The sequence below is a fragment of the Verruconis gallopava genome, assembly GCF_000836295.1.
Source record: "Verruconis gallopava strain CBS 43764 unplaced genomic scaffold supercont1.50, whole genome shotgun sequence".
Classification (NCBI taxonomy): Eukaryota; Fungi; Ascomycota; class Dothideomycetes; order Venturiales; family Sympoventuriaceae; genus Verruconis; species Verruconis gallopava.
The window spans coordinates 49,450-66,688 of record NW_015622186.1 but is presented as its reverse complement, the minus strand read 5'-3'; the positions used below and the strand labels follow the sequence as shown (position 1 = coordinate 66,688).

The 17,239-nt window shown below is 52.3% G+C and overlaps 10 protein-coding genes across 10 annotated transcripts in view; 5 read left to right on the top strand and 5 right to left on the bottom strand.

Annotated features, from left to right (window-relative positions):
- Positions 1 to 130: 130 nt before the first annotated feature.
- On the top strand, positions 131 to 2,063 carry PV09_08928 (methionine aminopeptidase, type II). Its single transcript, XM_016362904.1, has 4 exons — positions 131 to 266; positions 318 to 467; positions 522 to 1,672; positions 1,725 to 2,063. The coding sequence occupies exons 1-4, from the start codon at positions 224 to 226 to the stop codon at positions 1,779 to 1,781; spliced, it is 1,401 nt and encodes a 466-aa protein (XP_016209253.1). The 5' UTR covers positions 131 to 223; the 3' UTR covers positions 1,782 to 2,063.
- Positions 1,824 to 2,875, bottom strand: PV09_08927 (uncharacterized protein; the record flags this gene model as incomplete). The annotated part of the gene is made up of 1 exon (XM_016362903.1): positions 1,824 to 2,875. One exon carries the CDS (start codon positions 2,873 to 2,875, stop codon positions 2,009 to 2,011), a length of 867 nt encoding a protein of 288 aa, XP_016209252.1. The 3' UTR covers positions 1,824 to 2,008.
- Positions 2,876 to 3,276: 401 nt separating this feature from the next.
- On the bottom strand, positions 3,277 to 4,173 carry PV09_08926 (uncharacterized protein; the record flags this gene model as incomplete). Its single annotated transcript, XM_016362902.1, has 1 exon — positions 3,277 to 4,173. One exon carries the CDS (start codon positions 4,171 to 4,173, stop codon positions 3,277 to 3,279), a length of 897 nt encoding a protein of 298 aa, XP_016209251.1.
- A 967-nt stretch (positions 4,174 to 5,140) lies between these two features.
- PV09_08925 (uncharacterized protein) lies at positions 5,141 to 6,393 on the bottom strand. The gene has a single exon (XM_016362901.1). It carries the CDS (start codon positions 6,280 to 6,282, stop codon positions 5,329 to 5,331), a length of 954 nt encoding a protein of 317 aa, XP_016209250.1. The 5' UTR covers positions 6,283 to 6,393; the 3' UTR covers positions 5,141 to 5,328.
- A 701-nt stretch (positions 6,394 to 7,094) lies between these two features.
- PV09_08924 (uncharacterized protein) lies at positions 7,095 to 7,514 on the top strand (the record flags this gene model as incomplete). The annotated part of the gene is made up of 1 exon (XM_016362900.1): positions 7,095 to 7,514. The coding sequence occupies one exon, from the start codon at positions 7,095 to 7,097 to the stop codon at positions 7,512 to 7,514; it is 420 nt and encodes a 139-aa protein (XP_016209249.1).
- A 403-nt stretch (positions 7,515 to 7,917) lies between these two features.
- On the top strand, positions 7,918 to 10,105 carry PV09_08923 (uncharacterized protein). Its single transcript, XM_016362899.1, has one exon. The coding sequence runs from the start codon at positions 8,161 to 8,163 to the stop codon at positions 9,754 to 9,756; it is 1,596 nt and encodes a 531-aa protein (XP_016209248.1). The 5' UTR covers positions 7,918 to 8,160; the 3' UTR covers positions 9,757 to 10,105.
- PV09_08922 (uncharacterized protein) lies at positions 9,963 to 11,059 on the bottom strand. Its single transcript, XM_016362898.1, has 2 exons — positions 10,572 to 11,059; positions 9,963 to 10,508 (listed from the first exon to the last, which is right to left on the bottom strand). The coding sequence occupies exons 1-2, from the start codon at positions 10,788 to 10,790 to the stop codon at positions 10,419 to 10,421; spliced, it is 309 nt and encodes a 102-aa protein (XP_016209247.1). The 5' UTR covers positions 10,791 to 11,059; the 3' UTR covers positions 9,963 to 10,418.
- A 347-nt stretch (positions 11,060 to 11,406) lies between these two features.
- PV09_08921 (uncharacterized protein) lies at positions 11,407 to 12,879 on the bottom strand (the record flags this gene model as incomplete). Its single annotated transcript, XM_016362897.1, has 2 exons — positions 12,262 to 12,879; positions 11,407 to 12,191 (listed from the first exon to the last, which is right to left on the bottom strand). Exons 1-2 carry the CDS (start codon positions 12,800 to 12,802, stop codon positions 11,407 to 11,409), a joined length of 1,326 nt encoding a protein of 441 aa, XP_016209246.1. The 5' UTR covers positions 12,803 to 12,879.
- Positions 12,880 to 13,425: 546 nt separating this feature from the next.
- Positions 13,426 to 16,128, top strand: PV09_08920 (uncharacterized protein; the record flags this gene model as incomplete). The annotated part of the gene is made up of 2 exons (XM_016362896.1): positions 13,426 to 13,876; positions 13,934 to 16,128. The coding sequence occupies 2 exons, from the start codon at positions 13,426 to 13,428 to the stop codon at positions 16,126 to 16,128; spliced, it is 2,646 nt and encodes an 881-aa protein (XP_016209245.1).
- A 500-nt stretch (positions 16,129 to 16,628) lies between these two features.
- The window catches only part of PV09_08919 (uncharacterized protein), a gene marked incomplete at both ends in the record, with an annotated part of 1,053 nt that continues 442 nt past the window's right edge, over positions 16,629 to 17,239 (top strand). The window contains one exon of the mRNA XM_016362895.1: positions 16,629 to 16,934. Within this exon, the coding sequence (XP_016209244.1) occupies positions 16,629 to 16,934 (306 nt within the window). The remainder of the gene's footprint in view (positions 16,935 to 17,239) is intronic.

The following is a 17,239-nucleotide window of genomic DNA, read 5'->3' as shown; positions in this document are numbered from 1 at the left end:
TTCATAAGAAGGCCCAAAGAGGAAATGAGGTCTCTGTGTAGTTTTTGTACCGACTGGGTCTCAGATATACGCTGGCGCCTCGCGGGACATATCCCCATTGCACTGATTTCGAGCCCCGCAACTGATCGTCAGATTCCTTGTGTCTGAAACACTTTGAAAAGTATACTTAAAACACGCAGAGCGAACAGCTTGACTATCGGATGAGCCTAGGCAGTGAGCATCAATGGGTTCAAAGACGCCAGAAACGCATCGCAGAGATGCTTATGGTATGCATCACACGAAGATACGATCATCAATCCGCTGATTCTGTAACAAAGGCGCTCCTGGAACAGGAGCTATCGACATCGTCGATGGATCAGGCGCAGTCAATTCCACCGGAATCATTCAAGACGATCTTGGAGGAGAAGATGATGACGATGATGACGACGAAGGAGCCGCCTTAAGGACCGAGGACGGACTTGCAAATGGTTTGTGGATCTTCCGTGTCAACGAGGGCAATCAAGCTCATGTTTCGCAAGCAGACGATCAGAAGAAAAAGAAGAAGCGCAAGCCTAATAAGAAGAAAAAGAAGAAGACGAAGTCGAGTGCTTTGCCCTCCACCCAAACATCTCCACCAAGCGTGGAACTTACGAAGCTATTTCCGAAGGAGGATTACCCGCCTGGTGAATTGGTCGACTACGACGGCAAGAATGACAATACCCAGCGTACCATCGCAGAAGAGGCGCGCTATATGCAGCGCCTTGCCGACATGGACGACGACTTCCTGCGCGACTACCGCAAAGCCGCGGAAGTCCACCGCCAAGTCCGTGCCTGGACGCAGAAGCACGCTAAGCCGGGCGTGTCCCTCACAGAGGTTGCGCATGAACTCGAGGACAGCGTGCGCGCCCTTCTTGGGAACCCCGCTGTCGAGCCGGGTTCGCCGCTCCGGTCCGGCATGGGATTCCCGGCTGGATTCTGCGTGAACAACGTGGCGGCGCACTGGACGCCAAACGCCGGCGCGAAGGACATTGTTCTCCAGCAAGATGACGTCCTAAGCGTTGATTTTGGCGTTCACGTCAATGGCAGAATCGTGGACAGCGCATTTACCCTATCTTGGAACCCCGTGTACGACAATCTCCTGGCGTCTGTTAAAGATGCTACGAACACGGGACTACGTGAAGCGGGTGTTGATGCGCGCATCAGCCATATCAGCTCATGCATCCAAGAAGCGATGGAAAGCTACGAGGTGGAGCTCAAGCCCGGCAAGCCTATTCCTGTGAAAGCCGTGCGTAACATCACAGGTCACGACATCTTGCGCTACAAGATCCACGGCAGAAAGCAAATTCCGTTCGTCAAGACATCCAGCAAGCAGCGTATGGAGGAGGGTGAGGTGTTTGCCATCGAAACGTTTGGCTCAACAGGGCGGGCATACCTCTTCGATGATGTCGGTGTGTATGGGTACGGTCGAAACGAATGCGCCACTGCTGCGCAGGTGCGCCACCCAGGAGCAAGGTCGCTGCTCAAGACCATCGATGAGAACTTTGGCACCATTGTGTTCGCGAAGAGATATCTTGAGCGAGTGGGTGTGAAGAACTACCTTCTGCCGCTGAAGGAGCTGGTGAGACAGGGCATTGTCGAGCAATATGGACCGCTGAGCGATGTTCCCGGCAGCTTTGTCGCTCAGTTCGAACACGTAAGTGAATAATTTGACATGGCCTGATTCTTTACTGATTCGATATCATCAGACTATACTGCTGCGTCCCGAATGCAAGGAAATTGTGTCTCGTGGCGATGACTATTAAGTCATTCCCAGCTTTCAAGACCAAAAAAAAAAACCTCATTGTATTTAATTCATTCTTTCCTTGATCTCCATACTTGCTTTCGAGCTACGGTTAAGGTGATCGATTTGGCCCTCCGCTTTCAACAGCAGAAGGGTGTGCTATATCCAAGCCATTCTAACACGGCCTGGAATTGGAATGTCGCAAGACAGTCATTACCTCCATAGTATCGCAAATTCAATACAACGGTTTCACTTTTCGAGCCAATCCAACACAATCTTGAACACGTGATCGCTGTTCTTATCGCTCATCGGGAAATGACTGTTTCCCCTGATCCCCAGATCGGGTAATCTGAGCATTTTTGCACTGGACGTCTTGAATGGCTTCATGATCTTCGGCCACCTGTCGTGGTCGTCAATATAGTCGCCCCACACCACGAGCGTCGGTATTTCCTGGGTTAAATTTTTGGCCGAGCTCGTCCCTCCGGGCTCTACCAGCACCATGCGCTTCACGTTGCCTAGAACCGTTGTCCTGAGCGCAGGATTGCCGAGGGCATCCATGACGAGTGCGGCGCCGTGACTGTGGGCGATAAGCCAGCATTCTCCAATTTTAGCTAAAACGTCCACGATCCCCCTCGCTTCCGCTTGGTCGTTGGTTCGCCTCCGCGACGTCTGGCTCGCAACCAGCGCGTCTAAATGCTCGACCGGAAATTGGCCGTCGTTAAATGGCTTTCTCGAATCGAACTTGTCGGCCTCTCCAAAACGGAAGTTTGTCCATAGCTCCTTTGCCGTGCGGTGCTCGATATGCGCGTCTGGGCGTATATGATCCGGCGCCCTGGCAGACCGACCATTGTCGACTGTGTCAAGCAGGTAGGTGTCGTAGCCTTGATCGTTTCCTAGGCATGACCAGCCGGGCCTAAGATCCGGTGTGGACTCCCATTGAGCTCCTGAGAGGCCGCCCCCGTGTATGAATAATATAGGTGGCGCTTTGGGCTTGGGGGAAGGAGATGCCTTGTATTGAACATAACATTGGTCGACGATGATGTAGGAATGTCTATGAGGTAGCCTTCGACCTTGGGTAAAGAAAGAGACCTTTGGGCGTGAAATTGAAAGAGCCATGGTTATATGGTAGAAATAGAGTGATGCCCAAATTACCTTAAGTTCTCCATTTGGTTCTAAGCAGCTGCGAGGAAAGCATGATACAAAGGTTTATTGTACTTGTTTAAAGCACATGCAGCTGCAGGATGCGGGGAAAGCAAGGTTTTTCCAAAAACAGCAGCCAGTCATGATTTACTCCGATGGCAGATTTACGAACGCAATTGGAATATATTCTTTCGGAACATGTCTTCATTAGCCTAGCCATGCATGGCTGACCGAATGACTCTGTATTTTTAGTCATTGTCAAATCGTATCATCCATCAGCACGTTCATCATAATCAAAATCAAGGTGTATCAATCCGCGCAAACCGCCTAAGGAGAAGGCTAGGTATACAGTTGAAACGAGTTTGGGCACGATGCCATCAATCTTCCTCGGCCTCGGTACGAGCCAGGCTTCTTGCTTTCAGAGCAACAGAGGTTCTTTCCAGAACGTACAGATAATGTGCATCATCAGCGCTGCTCGTCCCATACGGCTTTGCAATCTCCTGACGCTCAATAATGACCCACAGATCCTTCGGTTTCGGTAAGCCTGGATGCAAAGGAAAGAGGCTCTCCTCATCTTCAGCTGTCTGCTCAAAATCGGGGTCCAGGAACCAGAAGCGCGTACTTGAATACGAGTAGGCTATCCATCGAGCCTTTGGGGCGGCGACAAGAGCGAGGTGAACAGCCAACAGCTGCACTGCGTTGACGGTGCCAGTGTACGAATCCGCAATGTCAATCCGTGTCTCGGCACCGTCCCTGTCTGTGTACAAAAAGTACGGTATAGAGATTTCTGCAGTCGCAGCGCAAGCAATCGCATCACACGTAGACTTATCGATGATAACGGAGTAGCCTCCTAACATGCAGTTCGAGATGACGGATTGCAACGAAAGGAGATCGACCTCGTCCCATTTCATCATCGGCATCTTGGGCTCTGACGCTGCAGCGGCGGAGGAGGATCCGCCCGATTCGTCTTCCCATCGACTATCAAACATTGATTTCTCTCGTTCTCTGCCCCAGTCGATAACCACGGAGGAGAAATCAACATTGTGGACCTGGTTCGGATCTCGGACCTTGAACCGCAAATTGAAAGACAATTCTGAGTTCCCGCAGCCTATGTGTAGAATACGCGGAGCACTGCCTTGGGCACTCGCAAGAGCGCTATCGAGGGCTTTGTCGAGAATGCCCGGTCCATTGAGCCAGTCATAAGCTTTAGGATTCTTCGTATATCGATCTTCCCAATACTGACGCTGACCAAAGCCTGGAGTTTGAGCGGTCATTATTGCTGTCGAGCAGTGAAACAGTGAGCAGGATGTGTTTTCATGACGACAATAAGACAAGAGGCCTGACGAGTAACGTAACTTATCCGGTCAAGACGACAACTCAGAGCCGGCAAGGATGAAGGATGAATGGAGGCAAATGCCCTAGGCCATTTTTGTACTAGCGCGCCCATTGAAACACGGCCAGAACTCGCTGTCGTACTTCATCAGTCGTGCCGAGTAGAAGGACGACGCCTATCCACGGCAATTGAAGATAGCCTGAACATGAACGATCATCGGCATAACTGTCTTCTCGGTCTATCCCCCGTCTCTGGGTTTAGGATCTCATGTTCGTCCCCAGAAGAGATAGCCAACCTCTATTCCATAAGCTACAGCTCGCCTTAAGTTAGTTATGTAACTAGTAACATGTGCCACGAAGCCTACCTGATCCTGGTCAAGACATCGAGTGCCCGAATATCCTGCTGGCTTTTCATCCAATGTTTCGGATTCTTCAGCAATTGTTGAGAATATGAATGTGGAACTTTAGGATTTCAGAGGCCAGATCCGAGCGTTCACAGTAGATCCAATTGCTGAAGTTTCGATTAGACGACTTTATCTCATGGAATAAAGCTGGAAAATGTCCCGAATTCAATTGAATTGATAAGCTTGCATCTTGATGCCAATAGTGATGGCGTCAGAGACTTCAAAGTTCCTGGGCTCGAGGCCAGGCGTCTCTGCACCATGGCTGCACCCACCGTATTTTCAATGGATCGCGTTGACATGGCCATCCATGTCTTCTGTATGAGACCTGCTGAAGCACAGGTTGCGGTCGCGGAAAACGATGTTTGATGTAGTGTACGGCAACTTTCGAATGACGGCACAAAGGGTCTTGAGCCAGTATTCAAACAGTGAATGTGAAGTGATAGCGGAGAGAACTTGTAAGATAACATATCCGTTTGCTCTCATATAATGATTCAATTACAGACTCCTCAAGATTCGATCTACAGACAGGGTCATCCTCAGACACTTAACGTACGTATTCGAGTCTCATTGTGATCTCATGTCTCCCTCAAGGTAAGAGCAATGATAAAGCAAGCAAGCAATAAAAAAAGTAAAATGAAAATCATGAAAATGAATATAGAAAAAAAAATTGAAAACCAAAAAGTTCAACGCCAGTCAAGATGGTTGAGAAGATCCATCTCTTGACAGCTGATGTGAAACTGCTTCCCAGAGACTTTGGCATGTTGTCACAAATCCAAAGGAGTTCTCGCAATTGAATTCCCAAGCATCATGCGCATACTGTGGACTAGTCGTACCGCACCCGTCTTTAAGCAGGATACAATTGTATCCAAGGCTGAATGCGTCCATAAGCGTGCTACCGACGCACTGATCCGTGTTAACGCCGCCGAAGAACAATGTCGTCAGACGGTTATGCTGCAAATATTTCTGCAGCAGCGAATCAGAACCCCACATTCCTGACATGCGGTTCTTATGTATCCACGCATCGCCTTCGCCGGGCCTGTAGTGTGGCGCTAGCGGTGGAAATAAGGCTGCATTCCAGGAGCCACGATACAAAAGCCGGCCAGCATCCATTTCTTTGGGACCGCCTTCAGCCGCCGAAATGGTGACTCGACCCATCTCGGAGCCAAGGCCTCCGTATGTGCGATCCGTCCTCAGAAAGCCGTGCCGGTCTAACACTACGTGCTGGTCTAGGTGGTGGCCAGCACGGCCGACAAAACCGAAGCACCGGCTCACAGCCGGCGGCATGGTCTCCATGTCTTCATCCGTTAGCCCCCAATTCAACCACACGATGCGAATTCCCGCTTTCCTCGCGGCTGGGATGGCGTATCTGATCAAATTTTCGGCTGCGACATGGCCTGCACCTCGAGCTCGCCCCATCGCATCAGAGAGGAAGTAGTTCTGCATGTCGATGATGACAAGCGCGGATTGAGAGCTGACGGTGCTGATGTATGCGCCTGTGGAAACTCCAATCTTGAGGGGGCAGTCAATCGTCGGATCATATGCAAATCCAAAGTTGCGATGGTTCCCCTTCGATTCGAAATGCCACGCTGCTTCGTCCCGGCCTATTGTAGCCGAAACAGCATGCCCGTCCTCATCGTGATCGCTCATACCTTTTCACGACTCGCTCTGAGATGCGGACTCTAGATCATCAAGCATGGGAGAGGGTCAGTGTTCATTTGATGAGTACACTGGCGAGTTGTCCAGGACCGTGTTGATCCTGACTACCCCTCCTCTCCACTTTTGGGATTTGCATGCAAGAGGCTGAAGCAGATATTGGAGCACGAACCGCGCGCGCAACTGTGAAGCTAATTCCGAAATATCTATTGGAATCTCAACATTCCAATGCACTTGAATTTCCTTCCCTTTCCTCTGCGTTTTGAAAATGACAGAGTAGAATAACAAGTCTGGTATTTTTGCAACGAATGGGTTTGTTCCTATCATGGGAATGCAACCCGCCTATTGATGTCAATTCACTACAGCTGTGGTATCACTTTATGATGATGACTCATCTTCACACGACGCACATTTTCCTTTCTAAGGTTCACACAGACTGTTGGCTATTTCCTCCGAGTCGAAGATGACTGTTGGGACGACAGCATCCTCAAGCGCAAGCCTGTATCCTAGCAGCAACAACGTTGCAGAACGCTCGATTGAAGTCTTAGATTCGCATAATACGGTGCATAAGGTATGGAGATCGGTAGCACATGTATGACCTTGCGACTCTCCCACCGCCTTCGCCCCGAAGTGCGGGCTGGAATCAATTACCATGGTAGCGGGTGCCTCAAAACGGCGAGAGAGCCAAACTACGCGCAGCAACCAAGTAGCACGCAAATGATGAAAAGAGATTTTTCGTGCACTACACATCCACGCAAACATCAACATCAGACTTCAAAGGTTGCATTAAAATCTGAATCGTCGTTATGCCCGGCGTGAGTTTCCTAGACTTCCCCGCGGAAATCCGCCAACACGTCCTCTTCGAGTCAATAGCCTTGGACGAGATCGAGGCATACATTCAGCGAGAAGAGTACCAGAGGCAATGCGCCATCACGGCAGAGAACAAGAGAAGATACGGTTCGGACTATGCGTCTTATATATACCGCATCGCCGTGTGGAATCACGTGCAGCGCTTCTTCAGTGCACACTTCCAAGCAACTAGACAGGCGTTCAACCACGCCCTGGATGCAGACATTGGGGCAGCGATACAGCTGTGGAACAGAAAACTGGCGCGTGAGAGGGAGGAATTCAGCTGTCGATGCCGGGACAGAGTCATACAGCTCTTGCTCACGAACTTGCAGGACGACACTGACTTTGCCACCATCTGGTATATCAGCAACGAATAGCAAGGAAACAGAGCGGTTCCTGGCGGCTGGGGTAGCTGCACGTCTGCATGGACTGCACGCTGCTGACCAGACTCGCCGACGGTCTCAAAAGACTTTCGTTCTCGCCATTGCCGCAAAGCGAAGAGAATGAGCCCGGCGTAGGTGACGATGGGCGGCTGCGCAAGATTCCGCGAGCCAACCTCCTGTACGCTCGGCTAGCGACAGAACCGGAGGACTCGAAAAGATCCAACGGGCAGAGAGAAGACGAGAGTCGAGAGGATTTGCTGCGCTGCTGGCGAGCGAGATCCATGCAGGTTCCTGCTGCTAAGCGCCCGCGTCGGCCACTAATCGTGTTGGATCACGCTCTAACTACATGAGGACGACGACATCGCCCAATCATCAGGCATAGCGCCCATATTGCTGCACATGCCCGTTTGCATTCACCGCAAGCATGCCACTCACGACCAGCAAGATGGAGACACCCTCGTCCTTAAGCATGGCCTCATTCGCGTCGTCTCTTCCAACGCACTTTCGCTATCACTGCTGGCAACGCCTCTCTCCTGACTGTCCAGACTGAGGAACACCCGATCATCACACGCCCCATAAGAGGCACGCTCACATCCCGCATGTACTGGCTCTCCTTCTCTTGTCCCTTCTTCCAGGCATAATGCTACGGAGGGCAGCAGCTCTACTTACCGCTCCGCTTCTTCTGTCGATCGCCAACGCCCAGGGAACAGTCGTTGTGACTGCTGCTTCCGCGACAGTGACCTGCACACGTTTCCACCGGACGGGCTTCTGGGACGTAGACATCGACAATTGGCCCGCGCTGCCTCCCGAGTGTGGACCTCCGCTCTCGTTCAACGCGATCCGCAACAAGAGCAAACTTCCCGCCCAGATCTGCGGACTGGTGGGAGCGTACATCTTCTTTCTTGTTGCGACCGGAACGCTTCTTCTAACCTGGGGTCGGCGTTTGCGAAAGAGAGCCGAGCAGGCCACCGGCGCACTGAAGGAGATTGAAATGATGAACAAGAGTGACTACGGACTGGCCAGTCCCGCGCCCAGCCATGGCAGCTGGTTTAGGAAGGGCCTGAAGCACTTGAGCCACTCGAGCAGCAACAAGAGCCCCCACCCGGATTATCCCAAAAGTCCTGGCATCGAGTCTGTAAACAGCTTCGACGATCGGGTCATACAGAAGGACAGGGAGGCCGCGCAGCAAGAAATGGACCGGCTTTACGCCGCGGTGGCCAAGCACGAAGAGGCGCGGAGATCGCAGGCTCGCATCTCCAAAGCTGAATCGAGGGAGTCGATGCGATCCGCCGTCACGACAACGGACGCAATCTCTGCGGCCGGACCCAAGCTCCCACCAGCGCCCGACGCCCGCAAGAACCTGCGGGTGCAGATTTCGGAGTTGCCGCCAAGGGAGATTCCTAACAGCCCACGCAGCCCTCGTAGCATGAATTCCCAGGGCGTACCCAAGTCACCGTATCGGGCAATCTACCCGTCGTTCCCGTCTCCGGGTGCATACAGCTTCACAAGCAGCCACCAGCCTGCCACCCCAATGACCCCCTTCTCTCCAGGCCGCGTTGAGCTGCCAGACGACATGTATCCAGCGAGTCCGCCGCCCAAACATGTCCACATGCAGATACCGCCCAAGAGCTCAGGGAACGACTCGTCATCGAGCAACAAGTCCAAGAAGCTGCAGGCGATCAAGAATCTTCGCATCGGTGGCAACAGCGACGCCAACGCGGAGGATAGACAGCCGCTGTCGCCGACTACACCTGCCGGTGCTCCACATGGCTACGCTGAGCCAATGTCTGCCAAGACATTTGCCACCAACGAAAGCGAGGACTACTCCCGAGAGCGCTTGGACGAGCCACGGCCTCTCCCAGCGTCAAGACCAACTCTCCAGATATCTCTCCCATCGTCGCCAAAGGCCAATCGGTCACCCGTGGGAGGCACGCTGCCGCTCCGGGCCTTCCAGAACAGCAGCGGGGATTACCCGATGTCTCCCGGCCCTGTGAAGCAGACCATCCTGGAGCGTAAGAACGACCGGATCGGTCGTGGCCCGTTGACGGCCAGGACGCCGAGGACGGGCGTGCCCATGACGCCGTACACCCCGTACATGCCCTTTACGCCCATCACTCCCGTCACTCCTGGCCTCATGAGCCGCAAGATGAGAAAGGAGCGCATCAAGGCGCAAGGCCAAAGGGTGCTTATGGAGGAGGATGAGGTGCCTGACGAGGATGAGATGTGGCAAGGTTGATCGTCAAACGTTCGACGAGCTTTCAATTGCGTCGTCTCGGTGTAACTTGCTCAACTGGACTCGGGACCTCTTTTATTTTTCTCTCTACATAATTGTACAACGATTGCATTGAAAGATAAGCATGCACCGCACCCCCCACCCCTCGAATGTCGGTCACTTCTGCTGTAGGAAATGGTTTGGGAGTTTATTCTTGTTTATTTCCAGAAGCTGCCACTCTCTTGAGAGCGTGCGGACGTGTCTCGAGCGGGAGACTTCTTATTGATACCAGAACCGATTAGTCTATGTAAATGCTATCGAATCACTTCCATCTCCCAGTCCGACAAGTCACCTCTTTCAATCATTCAAAGGCTTTTTTCCCCACCATTCACATTCCACATCGTGTCTCTCAATGGCAGGCTCACGTTGTCCCCGTCGCGATTCAACTGTGTGCGAGGGGGAGCCGTGCTTGAACGTTTCAAATGCCTTCCAATTCTGATGCCCAAATTCGAAGCAAGTCACGCTCTTGATAGCAGAGTTTCATTCATATCGACAGTGCGTATTATCTTACACTCTGAGCACACATGCGCCCAAGGACGTCCGCGGACAAAAGGCGCCTGTAAAAAAAAGTAAAATAAACTATGCCGCTAAACATTAAAGACACGATCGCCCAACACCTGTCCCGTCTATTTCTTCTTCTTCTCCGGCCCAACGACACGCGAGTAGAATCGTTGCAGATGGTAGTTGATGTTGTTCCCCTGTGGCTTCGTCGTCGCCTGTTCCGTGTGGTGTCAGCAATAGGCCGCCGTCGCCTGACGAGCAGGGCCGACGAGACATACCTTCTGGTCCATGCATATCCGCAACTGCTGCTCCAGAACCGCGCACGCTTTCGCGCCCTGTCCGCTCGACGCCCAGCACCCCAGCACCGAGGACATGATACCCATGCATGGGCTTTCCAGCGTCTTGTTCGGCTTCTTGACCTTGAGGCGCGGCAGCGGCGGTAGCCGCGGCGCCTTCTGGATGCTGACCGCGGACGAGCCTGGAGGCTTTGGAACCATTGTTGAGTCTAAGTCCTTTTTTTTTTCCTTCGAGGTATGCGTCGATAGCGTGAACGTCTCGGCTGTGACCGTACGCTGCGTAGCTCGATGGGAAATGCGTGCGGACGTTGACGGGCAAACTCGAATGCAAAAGCTTGCGATGCGTGCGGGATGCGAGCCGGCCGCGCAGAGCAAGAGACAGTCTCCTACGTTTTCGACGCGATGTGTCACGTTAAAGAGCTTCTCGGTCGTCGGAGGGCGAATTGAGTCGAGGAGAGCGTTCCTGGTTGACGAATTCTGATGCCAGTCTTGGATTCGCGGGCACGAGATTCTCCAGGACTTCCTAATCGAGCTCCGCAAAGTCCCAACCCTGCCTAGCGCGCCTCGTTGGACATCAATCAAAGCCAGGATAGTTAATACACGTTAATTCATAACATCAAACGAAATTTGGTTGGACGCATTCAATAGGCAGGTTCATGCTGGAATTCATATAACTTTACGCATGGCTTCGTATGGATCGGATGGAGGAAAATCTTTTCTGAAGATAAGTTGAACGATAAGCTTCGACACCAGTTCTGCTGGACGAATACTGTCCTTTACGAACAAGAATTGACTTCGTTGATGAGATTGATCGTATTCACATTCTTCGCGGCAATAAACGGAAATACGGAAGCAGCAGAACAACTGCACTACCTAGCATGCAACTGCCGGTGAAGTAAATGAGATCTTCGTATTTGCTCAGCCCATATCCTCCCTTGTTCTTGGAATTATGAATGAGCTTTGCACTGATCGGGCCCACCAATATGTTCCCCCACCCCAAACTGCCGTTGAGGATTGACTGCAGCGCCATCAAGGTCGTGGGATCGTTGGTGATTCGTCTCGCCATGGCCGATCTCATTGAGCTGAACCCATATCCAAAGAAGCCGAACACGATGCTGAAGAAGAGCAACATGACCAAGGATTTGCCAAATCCCCACAGCAAAAATGCAGCCATAGCCGCCATCACGGAACAAATCATCGCCAGGACAGTCACTGAGAAGGATTGTCTGTCGGACAGCGCACCGAACACACATTGTCCCGCAAACTGCGCAACGGCGAGGACGGATAGCAGAAGCGCGCCCATCATGTTGTTGAGACCAATATCGGTCGCATAGGATGCTAGAAATATAGACGGAAAGAACAGACCGAGCCCTTGGATAGTAGTTGATATCGTGTATGTCCAGAAGTAAACGTCCTTGCTGAAAGACCAGTCCATGTGGGCGAGGGTGCTTTGCTCGCTTGCTGGCAGACGTGGCTTGCAAAACGCGATCAATGGACCGGTGAGAATGACCATAGCAACAGCCGTAGCTTGTAAAGTTGTCTTGTAGCCATACCTGTTTAAAAGAGCTTGGAAGACAAACGGTAGTATCGCGCCTGCAGCCCCTAAGTTGGGTGTTAATGCAATTAGTTTTTCCTTTCGTGTCTACAGCGGATTTACAGAGAATCGACATACCAGCAGCACCCATAATCAACCCAAACGCAAATCCCTTCCTAGCAACCCACCATTCGTTGACCATGCTCACAATCGGCCAATACAGAGTAACGAAGCCCAGTCCATACATCAATCCCTGCGTGGCCACCAGCCCAGCAAGCTGGGTAGCCAGCGACCCGGCTCCCAGCGCTACAATGCAGACGATCCATCCCGCCCATATAAAATGGCGCTGAAACTTAGGGAACCGCTTCACGAGCGCTGTGCTCAGAGGCGCGAGGACGTAGACAAGGCCCTGGGCCACTGTCCCGATGATGGCAACGTTTTTCCCGGCGAACGCGGGCACGTGAGAGTAGTACTCTTGGAAGACACCGAAGCATACGGGGAAGCCCCACATTAGAGCTTCGAAGAGAAAAGCTGCAATGAGGACCTTCCAAGCGTCTAAACCGCCATCTGCCGGTTTGAGCTGCTGGTACACGATTTCTTGTCCGCTTTCAGTGTTTGGATCATCCAGGTTGCGGTGCTGCAGTTCAACTGTGGTAGTGCGTGTTTGTGACAACGACATTCTTAACTCTTAGGGAGAGAGAGGTTGAAATAACGAGACTCTTGTCGCACGAATGGACAGCTACAAGCCGTTTTTACGGCGATTGAGCAATGGGTGATGTCGACTTAGAATCACACGGCGCCCAAAAACTGGAGAAGCAGGCGGATGTTGTTGCTAGGGCGCACATGACGACAAGCAGAGTTGCACGACGAGTGTGACGCGACTCAGCAGCACTAAGACACTGAAGGCAGAGACAAAAAGGATCTTCTTACGGCTGCGAAGAGTTTCTATCTATTTTGAATACCACGCTGTCTCGTGTGCTTTGAGTCCTGAAAAGCCGGTGCGGGTGGAGGAAGCGTTTGGAGAAATCGCGTGGTCGTACTTGCCTAAACAGGTTAGGTTGGATTGGCAAGTCCCGCAACACAGTTTCCAGGTCGCAGCTTCCTTTGTTTACACGGTCCCTCGGTCACAGCTTCCGCTTCCCGTTTCCTTCAACACCCCAACACCGCAAGTACGACCCACGCGATCACGTCCCATTGCGCCTTCCCTCGCAGCAAATTCACCTCCATGCAATAGCCATATCAGCCAGTCGGTATATTTCGTGTGCACCATTGAAATATACCTAGTATCTTAGCAACAACAACATGCATGGCCTTGTGCCCGTCGCTCTTCCCAACGCGCCAGACGCTGATATTGGCAAGACTGCTGGTAGCAATGCATTCGCTGCCTTATGGACCCCCTCGAAAGCTGCTGCACTCGACGCGGCCAATGTGCCCCGGGCGAGGACGCATCGTGCATGGGAGCGCAAGGCAACCCAGTCAAGAGGCGCGGATGGCAAGGTGAAAACGGTGTGGAAGAGATATGGCCTGCGCTCACGGCAGCCCGATCTTCTCGAAGCAGAGAGCCAAGGGAAACAACGTAATAAGATAGAAGATGGTGTAGATATCGCTGCAGGGACTGCAGACAGATCTCCCGTCAGGATCGTGAAAAAGTCCCGGCTTGCAAGCCCTGTGAAGGCGGGCTGCAGCGGTGGGAGCACGGGCAAGAGGAAAAGCAGTGCAACGCGATATGAAAGGCGCAAGAGTGGCTACCGGCGTAAGTACAAGTTCCACTTGGCAGCGTGCGCGCTGCGTAGCTAACCTGGGCAACTAGGGAAACCTTTGTCGAGCCTTGCCCTTGGCACGTCAGCTATGCCTGTTCTTCAAGTCTCAGAGATAAAAGAAGCAGTTCAGGATCCTGTAAAGGAAACTACAGTCAAGCAGCCTGACGCTCCCGGAGAGATTGATATGGAACGAGATCATAAGGATACATCAGAACAGGAGGACTCCATGTGTGAAGCGGCTGAGGCACAGCTGCTCAATGAAGCGGGCTTGGAGCCAATACCTGCAGACTTTGCCATTTCGCCCGTTAAATATCCCATACAAATCGCTCAGGATTCACCCTCGGATGTCGAGAAAACACTCCCAGGCGCGACGATGGAAGAGTCTCAGGATGCGAGCTTTGTCACTGTGGACGAGCAAATTGAGACTTTTAGTGACGCGGTTCAGTATCCCGCTCTTGATCGCACGAACTCCTCAGAAGACTCGCTCATCTCAAGATCCGTTGGGGAGGCGGCTGAATCGCAGTCCGAGAGGACGGCAGCCGTAATTCAAGCTGGAGAACAGTCGTGGGCAAAGAACTCCGTACGCTCGATCATATATCCTTCATTGGATATCTTTGGATTTTGTAATGAGGAATGCCATTCTCCGCAAGAAGAACAGTCTCCGACGCAATCGAATACTGGCTGTGCTGATACTAGTTCAGCCGAGACGTTTACGATATCCCTCAATGACGAGACGGTTAATTTAGGCGCGCTTCTTGCTAAGAATGAAAACCTTTCTGCTAGAGTTACAGAAAACGAGATTCACCTGGAAGTCGCCGAGCCGGGTGATGAGTATGAAGACTCGGCGCTGGCACCGGATGCTACAGAAGAAACAAAGGATAATGAATCCCCTGACAACAGCCCCGATGAGCTGTCTATGGATCCTGATGCTACAGATACCTTGACTGAGACCAGCACAGATACATTTACGCATCTGGAAGATGACAGAGCCAAGCTGAGCTCATTTTTGCGGCGCGTTGCTGCTGCGAAAGAGAAGAAGACGGCTAGTGTTTCTAGACGTGAATCTCTTCAGAATCGGCGGGACTCCGACGTCGTCAGAAAAGCGCTAGCATCACCCCGTCAAGCGCTCGAAGACAAAGACACGAATCAATCCCCGCAACGAGCATCTAGAGCCACCATAGAATCCAGCCTTGATATCGAAAAGGTTCTCAACAGCCCAGTTGTAAAGCCCCTAAACACACGCCCAGCTCTAGACCACGAAGAACAAGACGAGCTATCAGCGGAGATTCAGACCGGCTCGCCAAGGCGACGAAGCTCACGAAGCACAAGATCCAAGTTGCCACACTTTTCAAACCAAACTACAGGTATTGCGCCCAGCAAGATTTCTGTGCGCACGGACGGTGGCGAGAAGGTGAATCTGAACCGTACAGAGGCACAGCAGCTTGCCGATCTCGTCAGACGAAATACTAAGAAAAACAAGGGATCATCACTCCCTGCTCCCCAACGTCTTGCGAAGCTCAAGCTTGAAGCTCTTGCAACCATTGTCGACAACAGCTCTCCTGTCGTAGACAAATTTATCAAGCGTGGTGTCAAGACGGTTACGTGGCGGGAACAGCTTACGGAATATGCAACAAGCATCGCCACTGCTGACCTCGAAGCCGACGATGCAACGGCCCCTTTAACAGAAGATGTCATATCTAGAACTGAACCCAAGAAGAAAGCCAACCAAGGAACCCCGAGAATGCGTAAACTGAAGTCATTAGGTGGAGTGAATGGCACCCCAGCGAGAAACGTGCTTCAGTCAATTCAACTTCCCGATGATGTTGAAGACGACAAACAGCCCAAGATTGCCACTGCTACGTGTGCGAATGCAAAAAAGAAGCGTAGCATGATTGCCCCAGCTGCAGCAGCTCCAAATGAGGAGGTTCCGCCCAACTTAACAGCAGCGGACGAAGAAGAGAAGAAATTCCAAAGAAAGAGCAAATTACCTCCACCGAAGAAGCTGAACCTGAACCCAAGTGTAAATTCGCTGGGCGGTGTTTTCGGGTCTGCACTTCCAGTGCTTCAGGGCAAAGAAAACGGCGGTCTTATCGCAAATGGTTTGAACAGTCCAGCCAAGAAACCCAGCAAGATCCCCGCACCGGCGAGCATCATGGGATCGGCTCCTGTGATGGGTACGGATGCCACAAGTGGATTGAGGCACCCCGTTAAACGAGTAAGGGGTGCTGTGGGAAGGAAGGTCTGATAGAAAGTGGACGCGAGAGTATTTTTTGCATTTAAGGATCCATGTGTTTTTGGTGTCAAGGCATAGCGTCGGTGTTTGGGTTGCTTGTTTTTCGCAGGAGAAAGTCGCTCAGCAAATGTTGGTGGCTATGATACGGCCCCAGGTAATGAACAGACTGTTACGTGAAATATGGCACGGTCGTGCAAATGGATCAACTTTCATGAAGGTTTCCGCTCAGCCTGCCTGGTTTTTCGTTTTTGATGGCGTGTTCCTGGAGTTCTCAGAACGGGAGCAGTTGTCAGCACCGCCAATCAGACCAGATCGAATGTTGATAGCACACGACTTCGGGCACATTGGTTGCGCCAATAAATTTTTGTTTGTTTCCGCAGAAGACAGCTTCCATATCTTCAGCGTCCTTGATGGCAGCCTTCTGACCATCCGTTTCTCTTTTGAGCTCTGCGTGCTGGACGATGGCCGCATCGATGTCTCTATGCTAATCGTTTCCGTCTCTCCTTGCACATATGGCCCTCCCTTTCATTGCCTCCACCGACCGCGCAGCCGCCTGGTTTTCGGTTGGCCTGGCCTCGTCCTTCGTGAATATTACGGATCCGGGCTGCGGTGCGCTGTCAGGGCAGTCCGTCGTCCGCACCGAAGGAGGGCCTCCGAAGTCAGGCTGCAAGGTCTTCCTCGCTCCCGACGCCAACGATACATCAGGCCAAGCCGTCCAGCTCCCGGACAATCCGGACGAGCAGTTGAACGCCTCTCTGAGAAAGGGAGACCAGGTGCTGGTCTTTCAGTACAGAGGCAAGTTCCACGCCGTAGACAACGTCAGCTCCACTTCTCCCCCCCCCCCCCCCCCCCCCCCCCCCCTCCTCCCTTCTCTTCTTCTTGACTCCGATCCGATCGCTGAACAAGCTCGTAGAAATGTCCTCACTCTTCATACCCTCTGTCGAACGGTACCCCGTTCGACATTGAGGACTTTGGCATCGCGCTCTCGGCGGGCATCACGTGTCCGAAGCATGGATGGAGCTTCGACCTGTTCTCCGGCCAGGCCGATCGGGGCACGTACAGGTTGAAACTGTGGGAAGTTCAGCTCAGAGATGTGGAGGGCGATGGCGCTGACGATGCGGCA

Coding starts and splice junctions, on each gene's coding strand:
- PV09_08925 (XM_016362901.1), bottom strand. CDS start 6,282: ATGAGCGATCACGATGAGGACGGGCATGCTGTTTCGGCTACAATAGGC.
- PV09_08923 (XM_016362899.1), top strand. CDS start 8,161: ATGCTACGGAGGGCAGCAGCTCTACTTACCGCTCCGCTTCTTCTGTCG.
- PV09_08922 (XM_016362898.1), bottom strand. CDS start 10,790: ATGGTTCCAAAGCCTCCAGGCTCGTCCGCGGTCAGCATCCAGAAGGCG. Junction 10,509..10,571: donor GGATATGCATGGACCAGAAG/GTATGTCTCGTC, acceptor CACACGGAACAG/GCGACGACGAAGCCACAGGG.
- PV09_08928 (XM_016362904.1), top strand. CDS start 224: ATGGGTTCAAAGACGCCAGAAACGCATCGCAGAGATGCTTATG. Junction 468..521: donor CGAGGACGGACTTGCAAATG/GTTTGTGGATCT, acceptor TTTCGCAAGCAG/ACGATCAGAAGAAAAAGAAG. Junction 1,673..1,724: donor TTGTCGCTCAGTTCGAACAC/GTAAGTGAATAA, acceptor CGATATCATCAG/ACTATACTGCTGCGTCCCGA.